Genomic DNA, 26,856 nt, shown 5'->3' with positions numbered 1-26,856 from the left:
TCTAAAAGAAATGTTTACGAAGATATTTTAAAGGGATCATTAGGAGCCTTGTAAGTTTATTATTTAAATTCCTTTAGAAGTAGCAACAAACTAAATGCTGCAGAGACAGCAGTAGTTATGCCTCCACAACAGTGCATTATGTTATCTGGTAACACTGCTAGGTATACATAGATTTCAATTTTATTTGTTTTCAATTTTTTGAATTTTTTTTCACTCTTTCCTTCCCTGCTTTATGCAGTACCACAGAAAATTACCTTATCCCACAATTTGCATTATAAATCTCTCTCTAACTGTTTTCTTACTTCATTTGCTCAGAACCTAGTTTTCCAGCAAGCTGACCTACTTTATCTTATTTTTGGTACTTGCAGTAAATTCCCTTAAGCTTGTCTACTCTGACATTGCTTAAAATGTCTTCTATATCCTGGTAATCACTTCTCTTAAAGCAAAAAGATCTACCATGACTGATACAAGAATGATAATCTGTTGGTCCTTCTGAAATCCAGTAAGATGCTTTTACATTGCAACAGTATTTTTCTCATTAAACTCTTTGTGAAAACCGCTGAGGTATTTTGGAAGGTAAACCAAACAAATATATTCATCCTGAGACAGATTTCAGCAGGTGCTGCAATTTAGCTGAAATCCCATTTTTGTACAGTTTTAAGCAAGGAAAAAATAATGTCTAATAATGGGAGATACAAGGCAACTTTACTACTGGTGTCAATAATGGCCTGACTTTTAATAAACTTATATCAGTTTTTTCAGCAGGATATTTTATGGAGGGTGCTTTAAGAGCTGCTAAATTGTTTACAGTATTTACATGGAAGGAGCTTTCCAAAAAAAAGTGGTAGATGGTTTTATTGCTATCATGCTCAAATATGACAAGGTGCAAAAAATACCATGGTGATGAGTGAGAGATGATTTGGTAAAATTAGGTTTGAATCACTGTTGCTCTACAAGTATTACAGTTGTAGCTGAATTCCCACTATAAGGCTTGTTTTTTCCCCCTTTAAAAATCATCAAGCAACCAGTAAAAGTGGCATGTACAATTTGTGGTGAAGGTTAAAGTTCTATGAAAACAGGGGGAGGGGGGGCAAGGAGAGAGTTTGTATCTGTGTCTCTGCGTGTCTCTGTCTGTAGGATGGATGAGTTATAAATCCTGCAAATCCTGCAATGTCCTGTAAAGAAGACCAAGGGAAAATACACAGTTTTCTGTCTTTTCAGTGGTCTTCTGTCTTTGGACAAATTGAGGCTCATCCAATCTCTGGACATTTCAAGTAGAGATTTGTTATTGTAGCTGTGCTTACTAGCAAGTTTTCTATCAACGGCAAAGGTTTCAGCTTTTAGAGAGAAAAGCATATATCAAGGAGGAGTATTTTCCTCTTCCTGTATACCTGCAATGATACAGTAGGGCAGCACAGGCACACTAGTGTTTATTGTAAACTGTAAGAACAAGGATAATAGTACTTATCCCACAAGAAGCAAGTAGATTTTTGACAAGTGTCTGTCAAAGAAGATAAGAGATGTTCATTATCTGATGGCAGCTGGGTAAATCCTAGACCCTTTATCCATGAGGAAAATTAATCTCCACAGGATTTTTGCAAATATCTAGTGGTTGTCATGGCACATGACTTTCTACTTTTTTTTTTCTTTCTAGCATATTGCTTTCCTCTTTAATAAACCCAAAAGTCTTGCAGCATTTTTCACTAATCATCACCGAGGCTCTGAAAAATCTCAAGGAAAATATGTCAAAACCATTTAGAAATATTATTCCACTGCAGGTTCTGAATTTATAGTTTCTGAATTCATAGCAATATTCTAAGATACAGAAAAACAATATGGCAAAGCTGTAGTCAGAATATGGACAAACTCATTCACCACTACAGTGATTTATCAGAGGAAAAAGAACATAAACAAATGCCCAGCCCCAGAACAGCTTCTCCTTGCCTTTAAGATCCTTGCCTTATCAAAATTCTTGCAGATTAGTTTAGCTGGAGTGCCTTCAATTACCACACAGTTATATTTTCAAGGCAACTGCATTTACTATATTTGTTTTGGTTTGATGACAAACACTCATTTCTTGGAAGACTTGGAACATTGTAAAAATCCCCAAAAGTTATATTGTGTCGATAAATATTGTTACATCAAAATTATTATAAAACTTGGGAAAGAACACAAATTATTTTCATGAGTGTTCAAGAAATGCATAACTTGCACTTTTTAAGACACCGTGAAGACACATCTTCCTAGGAATATTATTTATAGATTTTCTTAGTAGACTTGTATTACTCCTTGGAGTAAATAAAGCCATCTCATGGACATACCCAGCTCCTGCATATGACTGGGTACCATCTCTAATTAGTTATTTCTTTGATAGAACTATACATTGAAAGCAAAAAAAGAAGAAACAGTTTAAAGTGGTTTACTAGAAGTTTATATCCAAAGGTATTTATTTATAAACCATCCCCCCAATTAAAAAAAAAAAAAGTGGATGGATGGAGAAGGTCCCAAGAAAGGCCAAAAAGATAATCCAGACATTGCAGAACCTACCCTGTGAGCAGATTGAGAGTTAGATCTTTTCTCTGTGGAGAAGGCTCAGGAGTGACCTTCTTTTCTCCTTGGAAAAGAGAACGCTCAAGAGAAACCTCATCACAGTATCCCTGTATTTAAAGGGTGGTCACAAAGACAAAAGAGAAATTTGTAGCCACAAGAAGCCATGGGGAGAAGACATCATGAGTGCAAGTTGCACCACAAAATGTTTTATTTCAATGCAAGAAATAATTTTTTACAGTGGGAGCAACCATTCACTAGAACAGCCTTGCCAGGGGCATGGTAGAGTCTCCATTGCTGGAGGTTTTTCAAGATGCAGCTAGACAGGGTACTAGGGGATCTCATCTAGGCTGCCTTTCCCATGAAAAGTGAAATTCTGAGGATCCCTTCCCCAGAGAACAGTCCTGGGCTGTTCTATGATCCCATGATTCTAATTTCAGTTAACACAATGAGACTTGTGGCTAATTAGTGCTACTGAAAAACTGAGCCAGTCATTAAGTCCTGGTTTGGATGACTAACCTTTGAAAATTCCATGAAAGATTCTTCAAAGAGTATTCAGATCAGCAAACTGCAACACACTGACTTTTTCACTTTAAATTCTTGAAAATCTCAGTCCATGGTAATCCGGAAGTAGTGATGATCACTATTCCTCTGGGGAAGAGAGAAGACAGGCTGCTTATTGTTCTTTATTAGAAGTTATAAGAAAAGAATTATGGAAGCCTCTCAAGACACAGTTTGTTCTTGTGGGTCACTGAAGGATCTTTCAGTGAACATACTTTATGTGCCACTTCGTAAGGTAGAGCATTTATTTCAGTGTTTGGCAGAGCAGTCATTTCATTTAAGGATCCTAACTATATACAGTTTTTAATACACGAGCTGCTATTTCAAAATTACTTACAAAGCATGGGATATTACAGTGCCATTTTTTTCTGACAGCTCTCTACTCTGATTGTGAATATATCATTCACCTTCCCTGTTACTCACTGAGCACACAGTGTACATGCCCAGAAGCACTTTAGCAAGAGAAATTTTACCTGATCTGAACTCATTTGGCCAGGTTATGGCATTTCTTCTATTAGAAAGCAGTTCTATTCTTCTACTGCTGGAAAGCAGTTCATGGTTCTGCAAATGCTGTTGTATGCATTGAGCTCTAAGGATCACCTTTATAAAACTGTGTCCATCAACATTTGGACCCCAAATATTAAATCCCTAACTTTCACCATTACTTTGGCTTTTGCTAGTCGTTGGGTTTTTCTCATGGTTTTATTTTATCATTGGATGAGTAGGGAATTCTCCGATGTGATCCAATTACACCAGAAAGTATACAGCTACTAATCCCAGGATCCCAGCTACCCAGTCCATTTAGATTCCTCTTATCCAAATTCCTGTTTGTTTTCAGCCAAAAGCTAAAATCTTTCACTCCCAACATAAGAAATATTGTATCCTTATGGTCCATAAAGATTTTGAGCTGAGGCAGAGAAGCTCTGCAAAAGTGGTGAAACACCCTCTGCTGTGATGTAACTGCTTACATGTTTTGCAAGAGGGTTGCAACCCGGACACTGTAGGGTCAGGTATTAAAACATACAATAGGAGTAAAAACTATGGGGTGGTTTCTCGGAGCCAAAGCATCAGCCAAAACTCAGTTAGTGAGCATTTTGAAGGGTATAGAAAAAAACATCTAGAGTGTGCTGGATCCTCCTAATATTTTCAGAGGGAAAATTTCCTTTGTGTGGTGAAATTACAGACAGTTGATACTTTCAGTTAAAAGGAATCTATTTATTTTATGCCTGTGTAGGGTGTTGGGGATTTTTTCCAGTGAATGTTCACACACAACTCACTGCTTTGTAATACTATCTTATAGGATGTTTGTTAAACCATTTGACAAATAGATCTGTCACAAAACCAATTCTGTTTCCTATATCCAGTAACTAAAAACTGTGTCCAATTTGCTCTAATTCATTAATTGTAAAGAAGTCTGGGAATTTTATCTCCCTCCGTTTCTTCATATCACATTATATAAACAGTGGCATCTATTAAGAGAGTATTGGTCACTGAAAAAAAACAGGAGACAAAATCAATGACAACAGGTCATTGCAGAATCCAAAGAGATGCAGCATGAATAAAGATGTTCATGAACACAGTCAAGGTTATTGAAGTTAGAGTCTCTAAATTATGCTAAGGTATATGTCAGTTGTAATAGTGAACACATGACATGACCTTTGCTTTAAGATTCAGAGACCACTTTCATCCACTAGCCACGTGTTCCTGAAAAAGGACTGCTGAGGTTATGAAGAACACGAAGATGCATGAGGCAGAAAGAGATCCTATTTGAGATACATTCCAAGTAACTTGAATTTTTCCAGGTCTTCTCTTGAGAAGGGCTGCCATCGCCTTGGAACTGGCTTTCTAGCACCAGCCTTTTCCTCCACAGCCCACAGCAGCACGCTGCTGGAGTACTACTGCTGCCAACACTGACTGAGACAGCGAGCAAACCCCAACATTGCCTATTATTTTCTCCTACCGTCGCACCCAAAGCCTTCCTCCCACAGCATCCTTAGTCAGCGCGTGGGCGCGGAGCCGCGTGTGTGTGCACAGGGCTCAGATCGGTGTTGTAGCTCTGAGGATGCCAGGCTGGCGGGGGCTGCCTCGGCCTCTCGGGGGCCGCTGTCGCCGTGCGGGGTCCCTCTCAGTGAGAGGCCTCCGCCTCGGCTTCTCCCCCTGGGATGCCGGGGGAGACGTTGTCTGTCGGGGCATAGCCCTGGAGGGGTAGGGCTGTGTGCAGCTCTCGGGGCTCGCACAGGCGGCACGGCGGCCCTTCCAGGCAGGGAGGAAACAAGGCGTGCGGGAGGAAGCAAGGAGGGCGGTGGCGTGAGGGGCGAGGGTCTCCGGGCAGGACGCGGAGCGGGAGTTCCGGGAGACCCCGGCCCCCTCGGGGGGGGGGCGGGGGGCTGCGCTCCGTGTGCGCCTGTGTGCCGGCGCGGCGCCCCCGCCCTTCCCCCGGCGGCGCTGCGCGGTGGGCTGGCGCTGGGGTATTTACGGTAACGTGGACCCGGCGGTGGCAGCTCGGTCGGTGTCAGGTGATCGGCGCCGAGGAGCCGCCGCCACAGCCCGGGAGGAAGATGCAAGATGGCCCAGCGGGGCCGTGAGGGGCTCCGCGGCGCCCCTTCCCCGCCCGCCGCCGCCGCCTGCCCGGCCGGCGGGAAGCGCTGAGGCCAGCGCCGCCGCGCCACAGCCCGTCCCCGGCGGGGGCACCGAGCCATGGGGCTCTGCTACAGCCTGCGCCCGCGGCTCTTCGGCGACGCCGGCGGCGGCGGCTCCATCTCCAGCGCCGGCGCCGCCTCGGAGCCCGAAGCACCGGCGGAGCCTCACGCCGCCCCGCAGCCGCAGCCTCTCGGCGTCCCGCTCCGGCCCGGCGGTAAGCCCGGCGGGGAGGCGGACGGGCCGCCGCTGCTGCTGCTGCAGAACGGCGGCGGCGGCAACGGGGCGGCCCCTGAGCGGCAGCCGGCGCTCTCCAAGGCCGGCGGCCCCGGCCTTGGTGGCGGGGGGAAGGCGGCGCGGCAGCAGGCGCTGCACCAGCCGCCGGCGCTCCAGCGGACCTGGGAGAAGCTGCGCCTGGAGGAGCGGGAGGCGGAGAAGGAGGCGAGGAAAGTCAGTAAGAGCATCGACCGGGCGCTCAAGGAACAGAAACGGGAGTACAAGCAGACGCACCGCCTGCTGCTGCTCGGTACGTGTGTATGTGTGTGTCTGTCTGTGCGGGGGTGTGCCGGGGCGGGCAGGTGCCCCGCGGGACTCCCCGGCAGCGCCCCCTCCCCGGTTTCCCGTTTTCCTTGGGCATCCTCCATCCCTCCTTTGTCTCCCCGCTGCCCCCCCGGCCCTGCCCTGCTCTCCCACCCCCTGGCCGTGTCCGTGCCCCGGCTCTCCCCCAGACAGGTTTACACCTTCTTTTCCCTTCCTCCTCCCGCCAGTGTCTCCTCCCCGCTTCTGGCCCTGGCAGTGGTTTTGCAATGGAGAACACGATCGGCGCTTGTCGGGCGAGGGCGAGCGGCTCCACCCAGGCGGGCGGGCGGGAGCGATGCGGATGGGGGAGCAGCGGGGTCTTCCCGGGCGGAGGAGCCCTGCCCGGGCCGGGGCTGCCCCATCGCCCGCGGCGGGAACTTCGCTCGGCGCCCTCGCAACTCGGAAACATTAACGGAAAAAAATAAACATAATATCAGGTTTTTTTAAAGCACGGTAGAAAGGAGGAAAAATGGCCATGCGTGCATGAGATGTGTGTAGCCTGTGGATGGTCCTCCTGTGCCGCGTGTAAGCAGGGATGGTTTAATGAGGAGCGGCTTGGGGCTCCTAAATGAGAGGAGTGGTGATGAGCAATACGCTCCTTATTTAAAGAAGCAGTGAGCGGAGTAAGGGGAAATAAGAGGGTGTAGATATGTACATTCCTCAGACATTGCCTCTACTACAAGATGTGTTCTTCAGCTGCAGGCTCTCAGATTTTTTAGGGACGACTGGCCAGCTTTTGTCCCCTCTTCTCTGAGGTGCTACGTGCGGTCTGCTGTTGCCACTGCTCTTTCTAAGCATTAGTTAATAGTCCTCTCCGGAGGATTTGTACCAGCTGATACATTTACAGTATGAAAACCACAGGGGTATCTAATACAAGCATCTCATTTCCTGCAGGAAACAGAACAGTCATACTGCAGGGCCTTTTTTTTATGGTCTGAGCAGAGGGCTTATTTGGCCTCTTAGCTGTGGTCATAAATATCTGTTTTCTGTTAGTTTGAAAATACTGATTTACTTTTGCATTAGCTTCTTTGCCTGTTCTTGTAAAGTTGCGTGGCGCAGAGTTTTGGTGCTTATCTAAGTGCATTCCAGATTTGGGGTAGTCTTTACATGCTTCTTTATAAAACTCTGTTTCTGTTTTACTGGATTCCTTCATTCCTTTTTCTGGGTAAGGGGAGGAGAAAATATGAAATACAGCAGTGGACAAAAGGTATGCCAGAACTGTAGTGCTCGGTTTCCAAAAAACAAATAATGGGCTTTATTATTGCCCATAAAATACCAGCTTGTAGGATACTAGTGTAGCTGGTAGAAAAGAAGGAGGAAGAAGACATAATTTGTGCTGTATAGCATTATTATTAGTAATAGTAGTGGTAAAATGTTTCTTCTGATTCTTGAACTGTTGCAGTAATTAACTCTTCAATACACCTTTTCTAATGAAATATTAAAAATTTTAATTTTTTTTCTTCCTGAAACATCTGAATATGTGTTTTGGGTAGTTTGTCTGCAAGAAGGCAGAGATCTCGTTTGGTGGCCTTCCTCTGGAGAGCATTGTCATTGAACAAAAGAATTCTAACAAATAGATACTGTGTGTAGTCTGTAACATGGGTGGTTGTCATAGTAAACCAGAGCAGTAAACACCTGTTCAGAAATAATGACATTTGAAAAATAAATCATCTCTGACCTTTGGCTCCCTAAAAGAAATTCAACACTCCTAAGACTCCCTGTGTTGAATTTTTTTTTAAACCCTTGTCAAAATCAAAAAAGATTCTCTTGATCTCTGTATTGCTGGGAGGAAATGTTGGATTATTGTTTCAGGCCTTGCAGATCAGGGCCTGACTTAAATGTTTCATTTGGATGTAGGGAGAGCTGCAGGTGCTTTATATTGTTTTTGAAAGTAGCAGAAATGCTGCTGTAGATAAGAGGAAATTATTTAGAATAGGGAAGGGTTTATTTGTCAGAGAAGGAGTAAACCAAAATTGCATTGCACAAGGTAATAGGTTTCAGTGTTGCACAGAGGAAAAGACTTAAAATGTACACAAAGGTCTTTTAGAATAAAGAATATTACCATCCTGATATTTTATAGCACTTCAAGTTGTAAATAACTGGATCCCTGCCCCTAAGGTCTCCCTGGCAGAGTGAACCTGAAAAGCGTACCTTTGCTAGAGAGAGGAGGAATATTTTTGTACATCAACATGGAGGAAATGCACAGCAGAGGCGAAATGGTGAATGCAGTGACAGCAGAGCACCATCACAGAACAAACAAAGTTGAGCAACAGCGTTGGCGTGGGCCTTGTGTTTCTTTTTTTAAACACAAGTTTGTAAATAATAGCCTCATTTTGGCTTGTCCTTGTGTATGTCATACATTTACTGGGGCAAGTTTAGAGGATATTATTGAAATTTTAGAGAAAAATACAGTGTATATTTTAAGGAGCTACTATTAGATATCAAAAGTGTGTGCAAATAAATGCACTAATGTAAGAATACTAAGAATCCTTAGAATCTAAGTAAGTAGTATATTAGAAGAGAAGCTTATAAATGTTTGAAAACGACCTTTCCTTAAAAGCACACTTAATCTTTTCTTATGTCAAATGAAAACAATCAGCTTTGTGATGAGCTGTGCATATCAGTTACCAAGATATTATGAAGTCTCAAAGGCTTTTCATAGTGTGTGTTGGTAAATACCTCTCAAAGAGCCTGTTCTTGCCTGCTACAGCTTACCCCAACTAATGTCTTGTGGTGCACGTGATGTTTTGACACTCTCCCCTAACCTACATTGGGAAGCACTTAATGTGTTTTGTCATAACCAGTGATTGTGAAAGGGAGGGTGTGCAGTAAATGCTCAAGATCAGCTCTCAGTCTGTGCCTCCCCATAAATAGGTGTTTAAGTATCAGGTGGCTGTATCTGTGATACTGAGGCTTTACTGGTGCCCTGGAGTAACAGCAGACATGGTTTGGGTCCATTTGTTTTTCTTCTTCTGAAAGAAGAACCGACATAAAATGGAAACTGGCTTTCCACCACAGTTAGCTGTTTCTTGCTTAGCATCCACTTTAAAAATACAATAAATTGATTGATTATTGGGTGCTGTATTATTTGTAGGGGAGTTTATTTCCTTTTCTTTTTATAAGTGAGGTATTCATCTGTGCAGAATTCTTAGGATGCTTTTACTAACCCTGAGATGAGGTGGTGTTTTTTTGAAGCATATGTATTTATTGGACATATTTGCAGGGCTTCAGCAGAGTTTTGTAGCTTTGGTTTCTGTCTTGTTTTCTGTTTGGTCTTTTTTTCCACAGAGTTGCAGTCACCCTCTTCTGCAAGACTGTTTTAGCTGCTGATTTCCTAGAAACTGTAGAAACATTACAAATACTTTATAGAAGCAATTTACATTTTCATTTGCAGGCTCATATTTTAAACTATTTTGTGAGTAAGTGGGGTGAAGGGGAATTGGCCCTAAACAGAATATTAGCCATTGTGGTATAATTAAGGCTCATGTAATGTTGAAGTAAGCTATAAACTGAATTTTTTTTTCCTAAATAGCTGTTGTCTTCTAACCTCTGACTCCTATTTTTCCCATTTACCCTCACTCCTGGTTGCTATCCTAACTTTGGATGTTTGCTTGATTCTCAAACAGAACACATTCTTTTACACTTCCCTGCTAAATTGAAACTGAAAGTATTCTGGGTAAAAGCTTTTCTGTTCAACAGAAACTGGAAGTAGTGATATAGGGATGAAGGGAGGGGAAACAGAAATAGTAATTTTCTTCACTTTAAAGGTCCTGGAACTACTTACATGATATTTAAGTACTGACTTGATAGTGAAATTTAGATATGTTTGGTGATGTTCATGTACAAAAGTATAGAAAACATACCAAAAAACGTAGTTCCTCTGAATTGATGGAAATCAAAAACAAAGATGTCTTGTCAAGCTTCGGAAACCAGAAGGCTCAGAGGTGTGTAACAAGAGTAATGGGTTTTTTTCTTTTCTTAACTCTGCACCAAATGACTGTTGTCAGAAATGAACTTTTTGTGCTAAGAGAGTTTCTGGTCTGACAGTGGCTTTTAGACTGAAATTGCAGTCTCATATATGTTCTTCATCAGAAATCCTGAAGTTCATCATACATCCTCAATTTTAAACCTAATGAAAAATCTTAAAAATGTTAAACCTAATGAATTTTATTTTGAAAATAATTTTGACTTTTATATATGGTGTCAACACATGATTTTTGATAAATACCTGAATATAGTTTAGCTTGATGTGGTGATACTTTCCTTGTGTCTGCATAAGGTTTAATGCTTGAGGTGTTTTTCTGTTACCACCAGAGAGGACTCCTGCCCTGGTCTGTAAGGGAGCTTGGCATATTTAAGATCATTACAGCCAGCTATTTCTAATATGGAGATAATGCACAGATTATTGGTAGAAACGGAGATCTTCAGGACTTTGAAATCTTGGGCTGCAAATACTGATCAATGTAATAATGCTAAAGCATTTTATAATCCCTAATATTTTATGTAATTTGCATGTCTTTTCAAAAGCTCTTCTGCTTTTGTTGTGACGTCACAGGAAGTGGGATATGCACTCCTTGCACAGGAGGAAACCAAGTAGGCAGAAGTCATCAGGACATTTGGGATCAGTGCTTAACTTTCAGGGAGTTTTAAGTGTACTGAAAACAATCCATGACTTTCAATCCTTAGCTTTTCTTTCTCTGTAAAATAAAAGCTAATTCGATTTAGCCCATATTTAGGTGTTTTAACTTCTTTTCATTCTTTGATTGATTTTGCTTATCTTGAATCACTTGATATTTAAGAAAAAAAACTAAATCATTTTTTCCCTGTGTTAAGTGTAGTAACACTGGGAGGCTTTAAGTGCTGTGGAAGGGTGGGTTCTGCAGCTGTTGTCTAGAACTTTTGGTTGTTAGGCAAGCTTTGTGTATCAGTGTGTATTCCGTAAATCTTCTTGTAATGCAGTGTCTTTGCTAAGAAAATTTTGCAGGTATGTTATGTCATATTAGGGTCCCATTACCACTGCAACTTTTGACTGCTGAAATTTCGAAGAGTAGGTTAAAACTCCTAGATTTTAATCTTTGTTTTTCCTTCTCCCCATATCGTTACTGTGTTCATCCCTTTCCGCTGCCCAACCCACACACCCAATTTCTTTTTCTTTCCTTTTTGACACAGTGCGACTACAAATTTGGGGAAATACTTAATGATAGGGGTTTTTCATACAGTAATGGCTTCCCTCAACTTACATTTTCAAGTCAGGAACCATTTGAGTTTGTAAAGTTGAATTAAATTTTTTTTAAAGTTTTTTTTTTTTATTTGTTCTTTGCTTTCTGCTTTTTATAAACAGCAGTCTGTCCAAGCTGTGGCAGAAACCTGGCCTGCCTTCTGCTTACCAAGTTTAATTTTTTTGATAGGTATGTTCTAGAAATGTTCTAGAAATATTTTGCCTTTGCTGAGTGGTGTGGAAATGATTCTTGTCTGTGGGTTCTTAAATAGCAGTAGAGAAACAAAATGGTATAAATAAGATAACAGAGGTATTGCTTATTCTCACATAGAAGGGATAGAATCTTATGAATCTTATGCAGGATCTGGAGGAAATGCAGCCTTGTATCTGGCCTGTGCATATCATATTTATGCTTTTTCCAAGAGTGGATGAGCATGTTAAGTACACTGACTAGTATATTTCATATTATTTCTGTAGCACTGTATGAATGTATGTTTGAAACTCCTGTGTCTTGTGATTTCTCTGCACATGAATATTAAATAAAAGTTTAATAACCTAAAGCCTTGTGGAATAAGCTCTACGAAGAAAGAAATGTGTGCTGTTGTGTTGACCAGAATAGGTAAAAACTCCTTAAGAAAGGATTTATTATTTATTTTTCTGTGTTCTTGTACAGAAGATGAAAAAATCTGAGAAGAAAGCTACCAATTAATGTCTGTAACATAAGATGTACAATCAATCACCTGTAGTGGAACATCTTAGCTGATAAGATCTCTTTGAAGTAAAACTTTAATTGCATCCTCAGAATCTGGTATTCATGTTTCTTTGGTTTTAAACTTAAATTTGAAGAATTATAAATTCCACTTATGTGTAAGGTAATGTTGGTTTCAAGAATAATAAATTTGTCCTTTTGAAAATACTGTTACTGTAATAAGTCAGCTCCAGGTAGAATTATAAATTCTATGCTGTTATCTTTATTTTAAAGAATCTACATCCTGTGGGAACAACATGCATTTTGCAGCTTAAAGCTGTTTAAAAGTAGAAGGATTTTTTTTTTTTCCCCAAGTATTTAAAATAAAAAGAAAATAATTTTAAAAGTTTTGCACTTTCTATGATACACAATACACTTTTAACAGTTTCTTTTAAGAGGAGTTCATTCCTTTAAAGGGCAAAAAGAAAGTTCTTCTCAGCAATCAATTCAAGCAAATTATTTAGTTGGTCTTCAGAAAATGAGACCATTCCTTCTGTGATTTGGGTTAGTGCATGCAATGGAGATGAGTAGCAGGCTGAAAAACATCTGTAATAAAAACACAACAATAAATTGAGTCCTCATTCTCTGTGGGTATTGTTTCCTCACCCCAGCCTCTTTTTTTTAATTTGAAAGTCTATACTTTTTGATACATGTAAAATACTCTGTGTTTAATTTGTCATCTGTAGATTAAAATGGGTGAGGAAGAGTTGAATTTTTCCATCCTGAAGAATGAAGGCTATGTTAACCTGCCAAAAGTGTGGACACAGATCCTTAGTATTGTGTGCAAGTGTAATTTATATTAAGCAACTTAATCTTTTATTGAAAACTGTTGTGAATGTTGCTGAGACATTGCCAACTCTGCCATGCTGAAACTCTCTCATCTGCGGGGAATTTTTCATTCTGTATCTTGGAGCAAATGCGGAATGCTCTTCATGGTGGTAGGCAGTGCCTTCTTTGGAATCATCTTTATTTTCCTGAATGCCTCACATGTGGAGGACAAAACTACAGCAAAAGAAAGTTGGGTTTTTTTCCTTAATTGAAAGCACTCTTTCCAGGTTCATGTTTTAATTGATTTTTTTTATATTGATTGTAGAATAATTTTCTATTCCAAATGATATTTTTTCAGATAGAGGTGCACACATTTGTCTGTGTGTGCGCACGTGGCCACTCAAGGTCTTGTAAAACTGAGGTGATTGCTCTGAAGTCCAGGTGAGATAAACCAACCATCAAGAATATGTGGTTGGATTATGTCCTGGCATATCTCATAGCCTTCAATCTTCATAAGCATAGAGCACGTGTAGTGGATTCTGTAACAAGATTGCTTTTTTTCATCCTTTGACTCACTGGACGTCTGAATTACAAAACAGATTTCTGGTGTTATCTTCTGCCTGTTCTGAGCTTCCTGTGTTTGTCTAATTCACTGTCTAGCAGAGATAGGAACTTGATATTAAGCATTTCTAACATGTCAGCCATTGCAAAGATGTATATAATTTTTTATGTTCTTTTATAAACTATAATCCTAAAATGCAGAAGAATATAATAATTTATATAAAGAACATACACAGAATTAAGCGCTTCATAATCTGAAAAGATATAATTAAAGAGTTTGGGGGAGGTTTTGGTTTTTTTGGATTTTTCTAAGGTTTTGGTAGGGTTTGGTTTGTGTGCCTTTTTTTTTTTTAATCTAATTTTTAGATCAGCAAAAGGACTGTCTAAGTGGCAGGATGCTGTGGAAGGTATTTGCCTCATAATGTGTCTGCTTTAATTTAATTTAGTAATTTTATAACCTAATACTAAAAACTGAATAATTTTTAAAATTCCGTGATATGTAGGAGACATTCCTCTGCTTCAGCTGTGCTTAAGAACCTCATAGTACATTGTCAGTCTGGTATTGTTACGTGTGGTGCTGTGCAACCTGGTCATGTATAAACAACCAAGAAAATGGCATGAAGGACAGGCTATAACTTAAGAGGACTCTCAAATCCTTTTATTCATTGGGTCTACTAACTTCTGAGCGTGGCTGAAGACAGAAGGGTAGCTGTTCAACTGTTTCGCTTTTATCCCTTGAAAATATTTCCATGAATGAAAACAGATGGGAACTACAGGACAGTAATTCTGGTTTAGATTGAGTAGTTGATCTTCCTTTGATTTAATATTTTGAAAGAACAGAAATCTCAAATTCTTTAGAGTATTTTCTCACGCTCAGGATGGGCTGAGTGGAACAAAAATACCCAGCCAACCAAGAAACCCCCCATCTATCATGTAAATTCTGATAGCTTTGTTTTGTTTAACAGAGCTGTACTTCAAATTCATATTAATCTGGACTGTCCCTGCAGATGAAATAGCTCTGAGAGGGGAACACAAGCTTTTGACACTTAGAGAAAGACTGGATAACAAGCTGTATTTAAGTAACTGTCATGCATCGTTCCTTTTGGAAATACATTTTTCTTCTTAATTTTGGGAATATTTTTACTCTTTCTGTGATTCTTCAGTGTTGTAAATTATTTCTTTTGCCTTAATGGAAGACCAATAGAGAAACACTAGAGTTGAGTTGATATTGGGCTTCCTGACATCTTGCTTCCAGATCAGGAGCCATATCAGTCCTTCTTCCTTAAGTTCCTCATGCCCTCTGAGTGCATAAATCTTATTCCAAATTCTGTTGCTGTTCCCTCAGGTTTTCTTACTCTGTTCACTGTGACATCTGAGTTCATGAGCTTGTTTGTTCAGTAGTGTCTTTCCAGCTTGGTTACTATTGAAACAGTACAGTTGTTCTGTTTCTAAAAATCATTTTAGATTTTGGGGTTTTTTAAATGGGGAAACTACAATAATATTTTAGATGGCTACATATTCACTCAGAGGGCCTTCTACTTCTTAACTCCATGTATAGAGGTGAAAATGTTCGCTCAGCAGAGGTGGGGGAAAAAGAACAAAAAACTGCCTGCAGTGGTGTTTGGCTTGTGATATGCAGAACTCTCCTCTGTCAGGCAATCCTGGCTCCAGGTTTATGTCAGCTGTGTCTTTGAACTACCAGAGGTGGAACAAAAACTGTTTCACAGAAAAGCTGAAATGGAGAGAGTAGTTTTTTGATACTTGAAGTTGCTCATAATTTAATGCAGAAAGGATCACCTGAAGAGCACTCGACTCCCTATCAACTGCCATTTGGCAGTAGTCCTTGTCTAATTAAAGCAGATTCACAGATATGTGATCTATCTGCCAGAGACTGAATTAATGCTTTCTAATATGTCAGGAGAAGTTAAAGCAGTGCAGTAAAAGGTCAAACAGCCTTTCAGGTATGCTGGAGAGGTATTTGGAGGGTGGGCAGGGAAGATGGGACTATTTTTTCATGCTCTTCATGCTAAGTACCACTGCTTGTGCTCCTGGTCCAGCTGTTTCAGGAAAAGCAGATAGGAGCTCTGATGCTCTGAAGGGGAATGAGCAGTTGTTCCACACTTGGTCTGATTCCCTATACAATGCTGAAGAGCAGGTACATGTTAATACTTGTTCTGCTCTAGAGGGAGGCCATTCATCTTCATACCATAATTCCTCTGGGTTTCTGTGCATTGGTTGTGTGAGCAGTGTCACAGTCTGCCAGGGTTCTGCAGCGCCTCCTGTTCTAGTACATGTAGACTGTGTGCAGGACAAAACAAATACATAATCTTCTCAAGCTGAAATTGCATAGGATCAGTACATCCTACTGTGCTGACTGCCCCTGAAATGTAACCTCTTCTTAGTGACAGTATTTCCCTTAAGATAAAGATGGCTGGGCAAGTATGGGAGCAAAAGTTTTCTTTTTGTTTTTCTGTTCCTACCCTTAATCTTAAAAGTAAGAACTTCTGCTGTTTTGGGACTGTTGGTGTTTTTTTTTTTTTTTTAAATCTGTATTCTGTATCCTGATACCCTGATAAAAGATAATTAGATAATCTGATAAAGGAGTAGTTAGAAACTTGAATTAATTGACTGTTCACATGATGTACAAAGAAATGTTGAATTAATCTCTCCTAATCTTGTGTAAGAAAAAAATAGTTTGAAGATGTTACTGATTCCCACATAAATAAGTAGCATGTTTTGAGTTCAGTCCTTTATTCCCTAACACAGTTCTCTCTCTGGATTTAGACTGATAAAGACTTTGGTATTGGTAGCTGCTTAATCAGCTTGAGGTAAGCAATCAGACAATGGATTAGACTTTAGGAGTTTATGAATAATTAGACTAAAGTCCAGAAGTGACTAGTCAAATTTTTGCATTTGACTATATATGTAACCAAGACATCATTTCATTTCCTCGTAGTCTCTGTGCTCTAAACTCATAAGTTGCTTGAATTTTAACATGAATATTACACTATTACTTCATACAAAGTGTTCAAGCAGTGTTCTTGTTTTGAACCCTAGTTCAGAATAGGACACACACTGTTCCACCCAGCCACTTCAGCTGCTACTGGGTTGGAATTCATACTATGCCTGCTTTCTCCGTCTTGTTTTGTATCTGTAACTCACATAGTTGCTCCATTTCTTAAAACACTATGGAATATATTCTTTAAAAGCTAAATGTGCTCATCACCTATTGCTCTTATCTGACTATTTTTTCCAATGTGTCTGAAGTGGGCAGTGCCTGCTTTAATGGTGTTTGTATTTCTTTTCTGCAGGAAGCATTGGTTTTATTTTTTGAATTTATCTGACAATTCATAATTAGTTTATATCCAAGTGTTTCTGAAACTGGCCTATAAAAATCTTTGTACTCTGCTTCTGCTGCTTCTAAAGATATGACCTTGCAGTGGCTCATGGAAGAATATTACTTGACTGTACCAGGATTATCATAGTTGCTGTTCTCCAATGTTGCTGCTTGTCCACACTTGAGTCTTTTGATAAGCTAGCATTGTTCACAGTGATATCTTTAATCAGTGGGTAAAAGTTTACTGTAGCTAGTTGATGGTTCACACTTCATTCTTGAAATCCATGTATTATCTGATTCCCGATTCAACTTAAAACATCTTGTATTGATTGTTTGCAGAATAGCATCAGGCATACATGCTCTGCTTTTTTATAGTATCAAATTATATTGACATAAGCCTTCAACTTAATCAACTGTGTTTGCTATCAGTATCCCTCAGATATTTATTATTAATTAGGCAAATAACTTATTACTGATTCATTGGCATTAGTTAGTAGATGCAAGTCCTGTGCTCAAACTGTGTGTAATCTAAATAATGGGATCTCGTACCTGAAGAAACCTTGATTTTCTGGTGCCTTCAGGTTATCTCATAGAGTAGCAGCAAATGTGATTGACATTCCTTTCGCCATTATCTGTTGTGATTTGCAGGGCATGCTCAGATCCTTCTTGTAGAGAGTTATCCTGTAAATATTAAGAAAATAACTGTTTAGATCACATTTTGAAGACAGAGGGCAAGAATCTCTGTTTAAAGAATTAGTTGTGTTGACACACAGGACAATTTGCTCTTACTGTTTTAAGGTAAAGAAGCTAACTTGACATTTCTCAGTGAATATGAATGTTATGTTAAACAATGAAGCTGATGAACCACGTCTTGGTTGAGCATGGTGCAGAAGAGGATGCTGCTATTATGATTTCTTGTAAAACAGATTTTGTTAACTTGAGATACTTTAGAAACAGCAGTGCTTTGCTTGGACCTTTTCATCTCTGTTACGTAGTCTGGTTTTAGGGTATTTGAAACTGTTCTGTGTCCTTATTTTAACAAAGAAACCAGATGCTTATTTAAATTTATATTTTCAACAACCTGAAATTGCTTTATCAAGATGAAGTACTAGGCCAGTTAAATACTTACTGCTACTACAGACCAGCACAGGAGAAAAAAGATAATCTCATGTTATGTTTTTTGTTTTCTTCTTTTATTTGTTACTGGCTGTGCTCCAGAAGCATCTTCTGTTCTATGTTAGATCTTGCAGGCAATTGCTTGGACCTTTTATGAACGCTGTCTTTCAAATCAGCTGACTCTTGTTACTTTCTGCCTTCTTTGTTTGTCGTTGAAAAATTACTTACTCAGATTTTAAAACAATCTTTACCATAAAGGAGGCCAAGTCAAAATGTAAAGCTCTTAAAGTCAAGCATTTAGTAGACTAATACTTTTCATTTTAGGTCAGTTTTTGGTGGCATTTTTTTATAGTAGTTAGGAAGAGTAACATCTGTTACAAAAACTGCTTATTTCTGGAATTCTTCTATGTTATACATGTAGGAAATCAGTTCTTACTCTAACCTTTATTTGCTAAAATAAAGGAGCCTTCTTACCTTCATTGTCCTCTTCTTTTTAATAGGTATTTGACTGATGAATTAAGTCTCTTGGAACACATCGGGGTAGTCTTGTTTTTTAACTCATCCTGATTGTGCACTAACAGTTATCTCAGCTCATAAAATACATGACCAGGTCTGTCGTCCCATCACAGACAGTATGGGTTGATTGACTCTGAGGTGTACACATTTTTTTCAGAGCATCAGATGGCTTGAAAACCTTTCTTGACCCCCATCCCTGATTGACAATGTATTTACATTTCAAAGGGTAGCCTTTCCTCTGTTGGTGTTCTGATAAATCTGACTCTAACTGGAGCCCAGTCTTCTAACATTTTAATTAACTCTCCACACAGGGACCCTTCCTGTGGAGAAAACACACATTTTCTTTTAAAAGAATTTCCAGAATAGGTTGTGAGCATAAACTGTGGAGGAGGAAAATTTACTTGCAAGTATAGGAGCAGTTGTGTTTCTGATTTTGCTGTAGTATATAAAGATCTGAAATTCTAAGTCAGTGTAATGTGAAAGTACGTAAAATACATGCTTTTACACTAAAGCATTGTAAGTTTTGCTGTGATTGCAGGAATCCCAAATGTGAACTTAATTTTGTGGTGTCATCAGTCTGGAATTTACTGCTTAATTTGGAGGAGGAAGTTGAGATCCAGAAGCATGGTAGAGAATTTTCTTAAGTGCCTGATTTCTCAGTTTGATTTTGGCACATGTCATCAAAAGTGCATCAGAAGTACTGAGTTGTTCTGTCTTCTACCAACTTCACTTGGAGTCAAATGGTCAGCTCTGATGAACACTTACAAAAGTGTTTTGTTTCACAGTCTGAATGTATCAGTTCCTTCAAGGAGAATATTCTTAATTATTGTTTTAGTGGTATTTTTAGCACTTTGTACTTGGCTCAGTCCTTGACTATGTATTTAAGTGATGTTAATAAATTAATTCATTTATTTATTTTGAGTTGAATTTATACTATTTAATTCTTAGCCCTAAAATTGCAGTATCTTTCATGAAGCCTATAGAATGCAGCATGTAACTTCTGGCTCAACAACAGTGTGCTGAAAAAACTAGGGTAGATTTCAGAACAACAGATTTATTAAAATATTGACAGACACACTTCTTTGCTTGTTTTTCCTAATTTTCCCTTCTGGTCATAGGTATCCATTGGTATTCATGATGGAAAACTTAAAGCTGAGAGGTTAAAACATAATACAATCAGCTGGATAGTGTCATATAATGAATATCATTAGGAGGACTCAACTGTAAGGATCAGTTTGGTTTAATTCTAACTGAAGTCAGACTGTCAAATATACATGCAAAAGCTGGGCATTCCATCATGAAGGATATCTGTCCAAACCTTGGTACACATGCCTCATTTCAACATGTGTTTTGTTGTCTTGGATTAAATGGCTGCTTCCTTTCTGTCTTCCTCACTGTATTCTCATTCCTTACAGCATAGAATAAATAATAGCAAATGTGTGACATGTTGACTGTATGTCATCTTTTCTTTTTTTATGTGGAATAATTCCTGCACTGTATACAAAAGTCTTGAGTGTCTAGTTTGGATTATTCCAAGGAGTAGACCACTGATATATTTCCTCTTGTTCAGATGGAAAATCAAAGCATGATTAGAACTGTTAATGCTGTCTTTGCAATTTGGCGAATTGGGAGTAAACTGGGAAAGAAAATTTGTGGTAATTTATTTATGAAGGCAGCATGGATTTTAATTTTTTATAATTTAGAGGGTGTATGATGGTTAATTTCCAGATCAGCTCATGAAATACCATATTCTGATGAAATTTTTGTACAAGAGGCTGGTCTAGCATTTTAAAATGGTAACCATTGTTTTTATTGCAGACTGAAGTAAATTCTCAGATTCCTAATGGCTCATCAGTAAAGAGTTGCAAACTTCACATGGCTTAGTAGATGTTCTTTATCAGTTTCCACATCTTGCCTATGAATGAGAATATGCAAAAGTCACATTTTGTTTACAGTTGTTTATTTTTCAGGCCCATATATTTTCAGTCATCTTCTGTCAAATGTAAGTTAAAACTTCTGCAAGATGTTCTCCCCACTAATGGTAGAAAATAGGTCCTTTTGGAAAGCCAGGTGGTCTTTAAGAGCACTTTGGTGGAGTGAGGTGCACTGAATTGGCACTCATCACACCCTATGACAGTAGATACAGATGATGGAGCACTGTGGCTTTGCCCCTAAAAGGCAGGTGCAGTTTTCGTAGATACAGGAATGTGAGGGCAAGTGCCAAGGACCTGATGTTAGATGGTATCTCACTGTGTAATACTCACAACACTGTTAACTCCTTTAAATATTTCTTAAGCTATTTTGTGACATGATAGGAGGAAGACTTTTTTGCATCTCAAGTCACAGATAAACCCATTGTCCCCAAACAGTAATTGCAAAAGTCACTGTGAATAGTCTTAGTGGAGATGTATTCTACAGGCTGCATTCAGGCTTTGTAGTTAAAGAGCAATAACTGGTTAACTGTAGACATGGCAGAAGCAACTCTGAAGATATTTGTCAAAGTTTATTAGATCTTGTGCTTTAATTTTCTTCAGTTTCCCACTCCCACCATGCCCTGCTCCAGTTTACACCACATTTGGGATGAAATGCATACGTTTCCATGTTGATGCTTGGGTAGCAGATAACAGACATGCAATTCAGTTATTTCCTTCCTGTCTCACAGTATCTCCAATTGGCCATTTTATTGGAACCTCTTTTATGGAGAATCTTCTCTGTTTGAAGGTAGATGCTGAAGACATTGAGAGCTTCAAAACCAGTTTGTGTTCCCTTCATGTTTTCTACAACTGCTGTTCCTGAAGCCCTATGGGAAGGATAGAAGGAAGAAAGGAAGGATGATTGGCGACTACCCTTGACTTAGTGTCAATGGTTTGAGTGGTGGCAGTATCCAGTGTTACTCAGGGTTACCCTATTAGGTCAGCCTCACCCTATGTCTTGTAAACCAGCAAGTCTCACCAACTTTGTCTTAGGCAAGACTGGTGTTGATTCAAGGTGCATCTGATTCTTCTTTTGCCAGTTGTAACCTTTCATCTCTTGAGCTTTCCTCCTATTTTTGGGTTGCCAAATGCATCAGACATAGGCGAGATCAACTTTACTTATCCAGAAACTTAGTTACTTAAACAAACAGACCCTCCTGCTGACTGGTGCCTATGCTGCCCTTCTGATACCCTGGTTTGAACTTGATACAAGTGATGGGATTCACAGTGAAGTGAAGGAATTATCCATTCTTTAGAGATGGAGAGATTCTCACCTATTGCAACTGTGTTGCAATAAATCTTAGCCAAGATGTGGTAGATGTAGATGTGAGTCTAAGATCACATCACTTTTCAAGACATATGAGTTTACTCTTCTGCACACACCAGTGTGTTGAGCTTGAGGAAAGCTTGAATATAAAGTGTTCCCATAGGGTCATCCTCTTTCTTTTTGTGCAATGTGATGTGCACATTTACAATACTGGTGTGCATATTAACTGCAGACATCAGTCATTTGGAACTCATTCATAATAAGCAAATAATAAACTTGCAGGTCTTCAGGTGGGTGTTCCTAACTTCATGAAATCTTCCTAAATAGTTTTCATTAAATGCTATTTTACCTTGAATTTTGAGATAGAACTGATTCAAACTCAAAAAGGAATGTCAAGTTTTGAGAGAAAAAGCAAAGCTGAGAAACCTTGCCATTTTCTGATACAGAAGGGATAGCATATTATAGCTGATACGTGGATTAGGAAAGTTTAAATGCAAATATTTAAGGGGGTGTCATGTTTCCTTAAGGATGCTGGAAAGCAGCAATCTACCTTGGGACTATGAGTGAATGAATATTGTCATTACAAGTTCTTGTCTTTTCAGGGGATCGCACATCCTTGACTACTACAGTTTTGTGTATATCAACTTACCAGTGCTATAAATATAAATGTTCTGATGCAGGCTTGTTCTGCTACCAAAAGATGTAGCTGAAGAATTTAAGAAAAGTCTGTCCACCCTGATAATCTGTAAAATTACCAGTGCTTTGTTCTTCTGATTTTAAAGAAGTAAGATGTGCTTGTCCTGTTACATTTTGAGAAAACTAATGGCTAATTGACTGCTTGAGACTTTGTTGTTGTTGTAAATTTGTGAACAGATTTGTTTATCAAAACAGCATGCATGACATTTTAATGGTGATGTTAGTGAAGTAGTGCTACTGTCACTAGGAATACTGGACTCTTTTCCAGAATTTTTATGGTTGCATGGACCACTGAGATGATTTGGAGGAAGCCTTTTCTTTCAGTGAAACTTGGATGCATAAATTGTGTGTAAACATGGCAGGAGGAGTGAGAGTGTTGTGGATTCTCAGCTGTAGACTCTCAGCTTAGGACATCTTAGCCAGTTTGGAGAGTCTCCCTGCTTGATTTGTCCCTTAATTCTCCCTACTTCCACCCTTTCATGGCTTTAAGAGTGATAGGCTGGAATGGGATAAAAAACCCAGAAGTGAGACTGACCAGAGAAGAGTTTGCAGTTGAGTGTTGCTCTTCCCCAGGTGTTCTTGTGGAATTCTTGCGTTGTTTGTATTTTGTCATTAATCCTCGTGGTGGCAGCACACACCAAGAGAAAGGGATCCAGCCGAGTGCTGCTGACCTGGCGTTTAATTACAGTTAGAATGAGCGTGCTCATACTTACACTTAGCTTTTGTTTCCAGCAAGGCAGCTCAAAAACAGAGGGTCAAAACTTCATCATCTGCGATGTCCGTTTTTATGAACTTCTGAAAGTCATTTAGTTGGGAGAAATATTTCCTCTTCTCCTCTCCATCCCCACACCAGCAGGTAAAGGCAGCGTTTGTGAAGATCGTGAACTGCTGAGAAAACTTACATGGCAGGGTTGAAGTTTCAGTGATCCAAAATGTTATCCAAAGACTATCGCAGTTTTTGAATGGTGAGGTTTTTTGTTAACCCCAGCGCTAGTGCCAGAACTCCTGTTGTTCAAGGCACTACCTTGCTGTAGTCTTTCCTAAATCTGCACACAAAGTCAGGTTCTGTCTGATGGATTCCAGTTGGAAACAGAGAGACAGTGTCAGGCATCCAGTGAAACCTATCAACACAAGGTAAAGAAAGAAGTACCAAATGATAGTAATGAGGTACTAGTAACCAAATAATTGAAAAGTCACTAATACACTGAAAAGTTTGCTGCAGATTTGACACTGTGCTAATTAAATAAGGTAGATAGTACTAACTTTTGGTATCTGAAACACCCTTTTCCAAAATAGGAACATAGGCAATTCTTTTATTGTAGACTGACTTGATAATGAGAGTGAACAGTTATTTCAGGGTAGAAGTGTTAGTTTGTAAACGAGCACAGGGATGGATTCATATCAAAGTATCTGCCTGACCTCAGAATCACACATCAGTTTTTTGAGATCTTTTTTCACCTGACCAAAAGTGTCAGTATTTGTTCTGTCTTCAGTATTTCCTTGCCATACTGTGAAGTTCTCATCATATATATCAATCTTCTAGAACTGAAGCCAGTATTACTGAAATTCATAAAGTACCTAGAAGAAGGAAATAAGATAGGAAAACAAACAGCAGTTTATATGGAAAACAGGTAAATGTAGTCTGTACACACTTTTTGCAGGACTGCTTCTGGTATCTGACCTGAAATAGTTTAACTTTAGGAACACTTTAGGTGTTCCTTACTCAAGTAAGGATGAAAATATGCTCTGTCTGCTCTGTATTGCAGTTAGAACATTCAAGAACTGGAAAATGGGTAATAAATATTTCAGTGAGGGCATTTTCAGTATCTCAGAAGTGGGCTAAAAGGCCAGTCCAATGGCTCTACCTTCCTGAGCTGTTTAGGATATAATGAATTTTAAAATAAATACAAATTGAAGGGATAGACCATTGTGCCTATAGGCATCTCCTTCTTTACCTTTGCGTCTTTATTTTAGTCAATTGAAGTCTTTTTTCACTTAAATTTGAGAGCTCAAGATGGAAGTCTCTGCAGAACTAGTTATAGGACTAGAATAAATTGATACTGTATGAGAATAAAGAAGATTTTTTGCTTCATAAAGGGCATTAAAATACTACCAGGAAGAAGAACTATAAGTGCTCTGTATTCATATTGGTCCTATAGGGAGCATGCGTTACGCCCAACACAACTAAAACAGGATCATACTTTCTAATATGAGAACTTGTATGCAAGCCTCAGCTGCATCCAGAAGAGGACAAGCTCATGTGTGCAGCTTTTCATTTTCAGTCATGCAAATTTAAGGGCTATACCAGAAATTATCCAGAAAATCACAGTGTTAGATCTTAAAACTACAGTGTTACTCAACAACTGGAAGATCACCTTACCTTTTTCATAATACTTACTTTGCCTTCTTGCCACTGTCTCATTCAAGGAAATTTTTGAAGCTCAGTAGCCTTGTTTTATGTTGTTAGATGTGGTAGATTTATGAACTTTCCATTACCCAAATCACTACTTGTATTGTAAGTGTTAATTATGGGATTGCTCTTTCATGTAAATATAAATATAATACAGTATACTGACCTTCATTGCTGAAAAAGCACTATTTGATGCAGTGTGGTTATGGAACAGAGTACAAATCAAGTACTCTTTCTTTCTTGGTCACTGAGATGGATATTCTTTTCCTTTTTTCATCCTGTTAATTACACAGTGTAAAGCAAGTTTGTGGGAAGAGAACTTACATTAGACCATCAGGATAGTTGGAAGTGGGCAAACTGTTGTGTACATATGGATTTGTGTGTTTTTTGGTCAGAGCATTGCTTTTATTCTACAACCCAGTGTATTGCAAAAGCTGAACAACCTTTGAAGGAATGCAATGTGGTTGTTTTTTTCTGTATGATCAGAAAATGACTGATAAATGACTTGATACTGGGATTTTTTTTTTTCCTTGAGCATGTTGTTTGGTTTGCTTTTTTCGCTGAGAGTTTTGAAAAACCTTTGAAGAACCCTGCAGGGTTCTACCTGCAGGGCAACCCAAGACTGCATTCAAGAACAGATATGGTAATAGAAAATGCCCTGTCCAAGGACAGTCTGACATGCAGCATCCTAGACTGCAAATTCAGAGGGAAAATTACAAGATGTAGGAGTTCAGAGAAGTAATTTGTAACATGAATTTTGGGAGAATTGATTTCTCTGTGAAGCACCTTGGTGCATACACTGGGTAACTTGTTTTGTAGAAGAGGCTGATGCTTTGCACTTGTGAGGTGGGAAAGGGAATGGTGTGGACACTTGTGGATGCAGTAAAACTGGGCCAGCAGTTGGTGCATTTATTGAATAGTGGGGGTTTTAATGAATGTTTGGTCTCCATGCAAAATTGAAAGGTGCAGAAAATAAGACATAATTGCTCCAGTCACTTATAGGTACTTGTGTCTGTATAGTCTTTGGAAACTGTGTGGTTTTTGTAGATGGGCCGTAGCACTTCAGCCATTTGTATGAAATTACATACTTTCTTTTACTAGCATCAAAACATGGCTTTATTGCCCTGTGATGCTTTTGTTTTAAGACTGTGCAATGTAAGTAACCTCTAATTGTTGAATAGCACTGATTCATAGTACCTGTAACATGGATCAGATAAGAAACAATTCCCAAGTGCAGTAGGTATATACTACACAAAGAGTAATTGCTTGAGAAACAGGCTGGTTGCTTCATCCCTTACATATTCTGCATTTAAAAGTTTGTGGTTTTCAAACCACAATGTTTCAGTGGTATTGGCAACATTCAAAGACTGATATTGCTTATGGGTGGAGTCACAAAGATGTCTGTACAAAATATTGGCAGCTGAGTCTGGCATGATTCACTTTCCAGACTAAGTAAGCAAATCCATTTTAATCGGCGTATAATGCTATGTCTTTTCATCGCTTACAGAGTGTTACCAAAGAGTTAAGGGCAAATACAATGATTCCCTACTTTGTTACTGTACAATAAAGTGAACATGGACACTTTTTACTTTATGAGGTCTTGCTGGGCCCAGAAATAAGTTTTTGAATATATTATCCTTTCTTGTATGGTGTTGCATGCTGAGGAAATCTTTTCAGCTGGTCTAAACTACATCCTTCTGCAGCATGTCTGTCACTAAGTTGAAAATGCTTTTATATACAGCCATTTGACAGCATCTATTATGATCTCCATCACTTTCTTAGGCTATTCCTTTGGAGAGGATGAGTTGGAGTAAGTAAACAAAGACTTTGGGTCTATTTTGAGATCTCTATATAAACATATGGTCTTCGGTGTCTTTAAGATTCTTTTAGGCATGAGTCAGGACTTTAGTGTAAGAAGTGAA

At 39.2% G+C, this 26,856-nt stretch overlaps 1 protein-coding gene across 1 annotated transcript in view; it reads left to right on the top strand.

Annotated features, from left to right (window-relative positions):
• Positions 1–5,790: 5,790 nt before the first annotated feature.
• Positions 5,791–26,856, top strand: part of GNAL (G protein subunit alpha L) — a 180,881-nt gene continuing 159,815 nt past the window's right edge. The window contains exon 1 of the mRNA XM_059857899.1: positions 5,791–6,271. Coding sequence (XP_059713882.1) covers positions 5,806–6,271 — 466 coding nt within the window. The 5' untranslated portion in view covers positions 5,791–5,805. The remainder of the gene's footprint in view (positions 6,272–26,856) is intronic.

The sequence above is a fragment of the Haemorhous mexicanus genome, chromosome 1 (assembly GCF_027477595.1).
Source record: "Haemorhous mexicanus isolate bHaeMex1 chromosome 1, bHaeMex1.pri, whole genome shotgun sequence".
Lineage (NCBI taxonomy): Eukaryota > Metazoa > Chordata > Aves > Passeriformes > Fringillidae > Haemorhous > Haemorhous mexicanus.
Note: the sequence above shows the minus strand (reverse complement) of the source record. Positions and strands in the feature narration are given on the sequence as shown.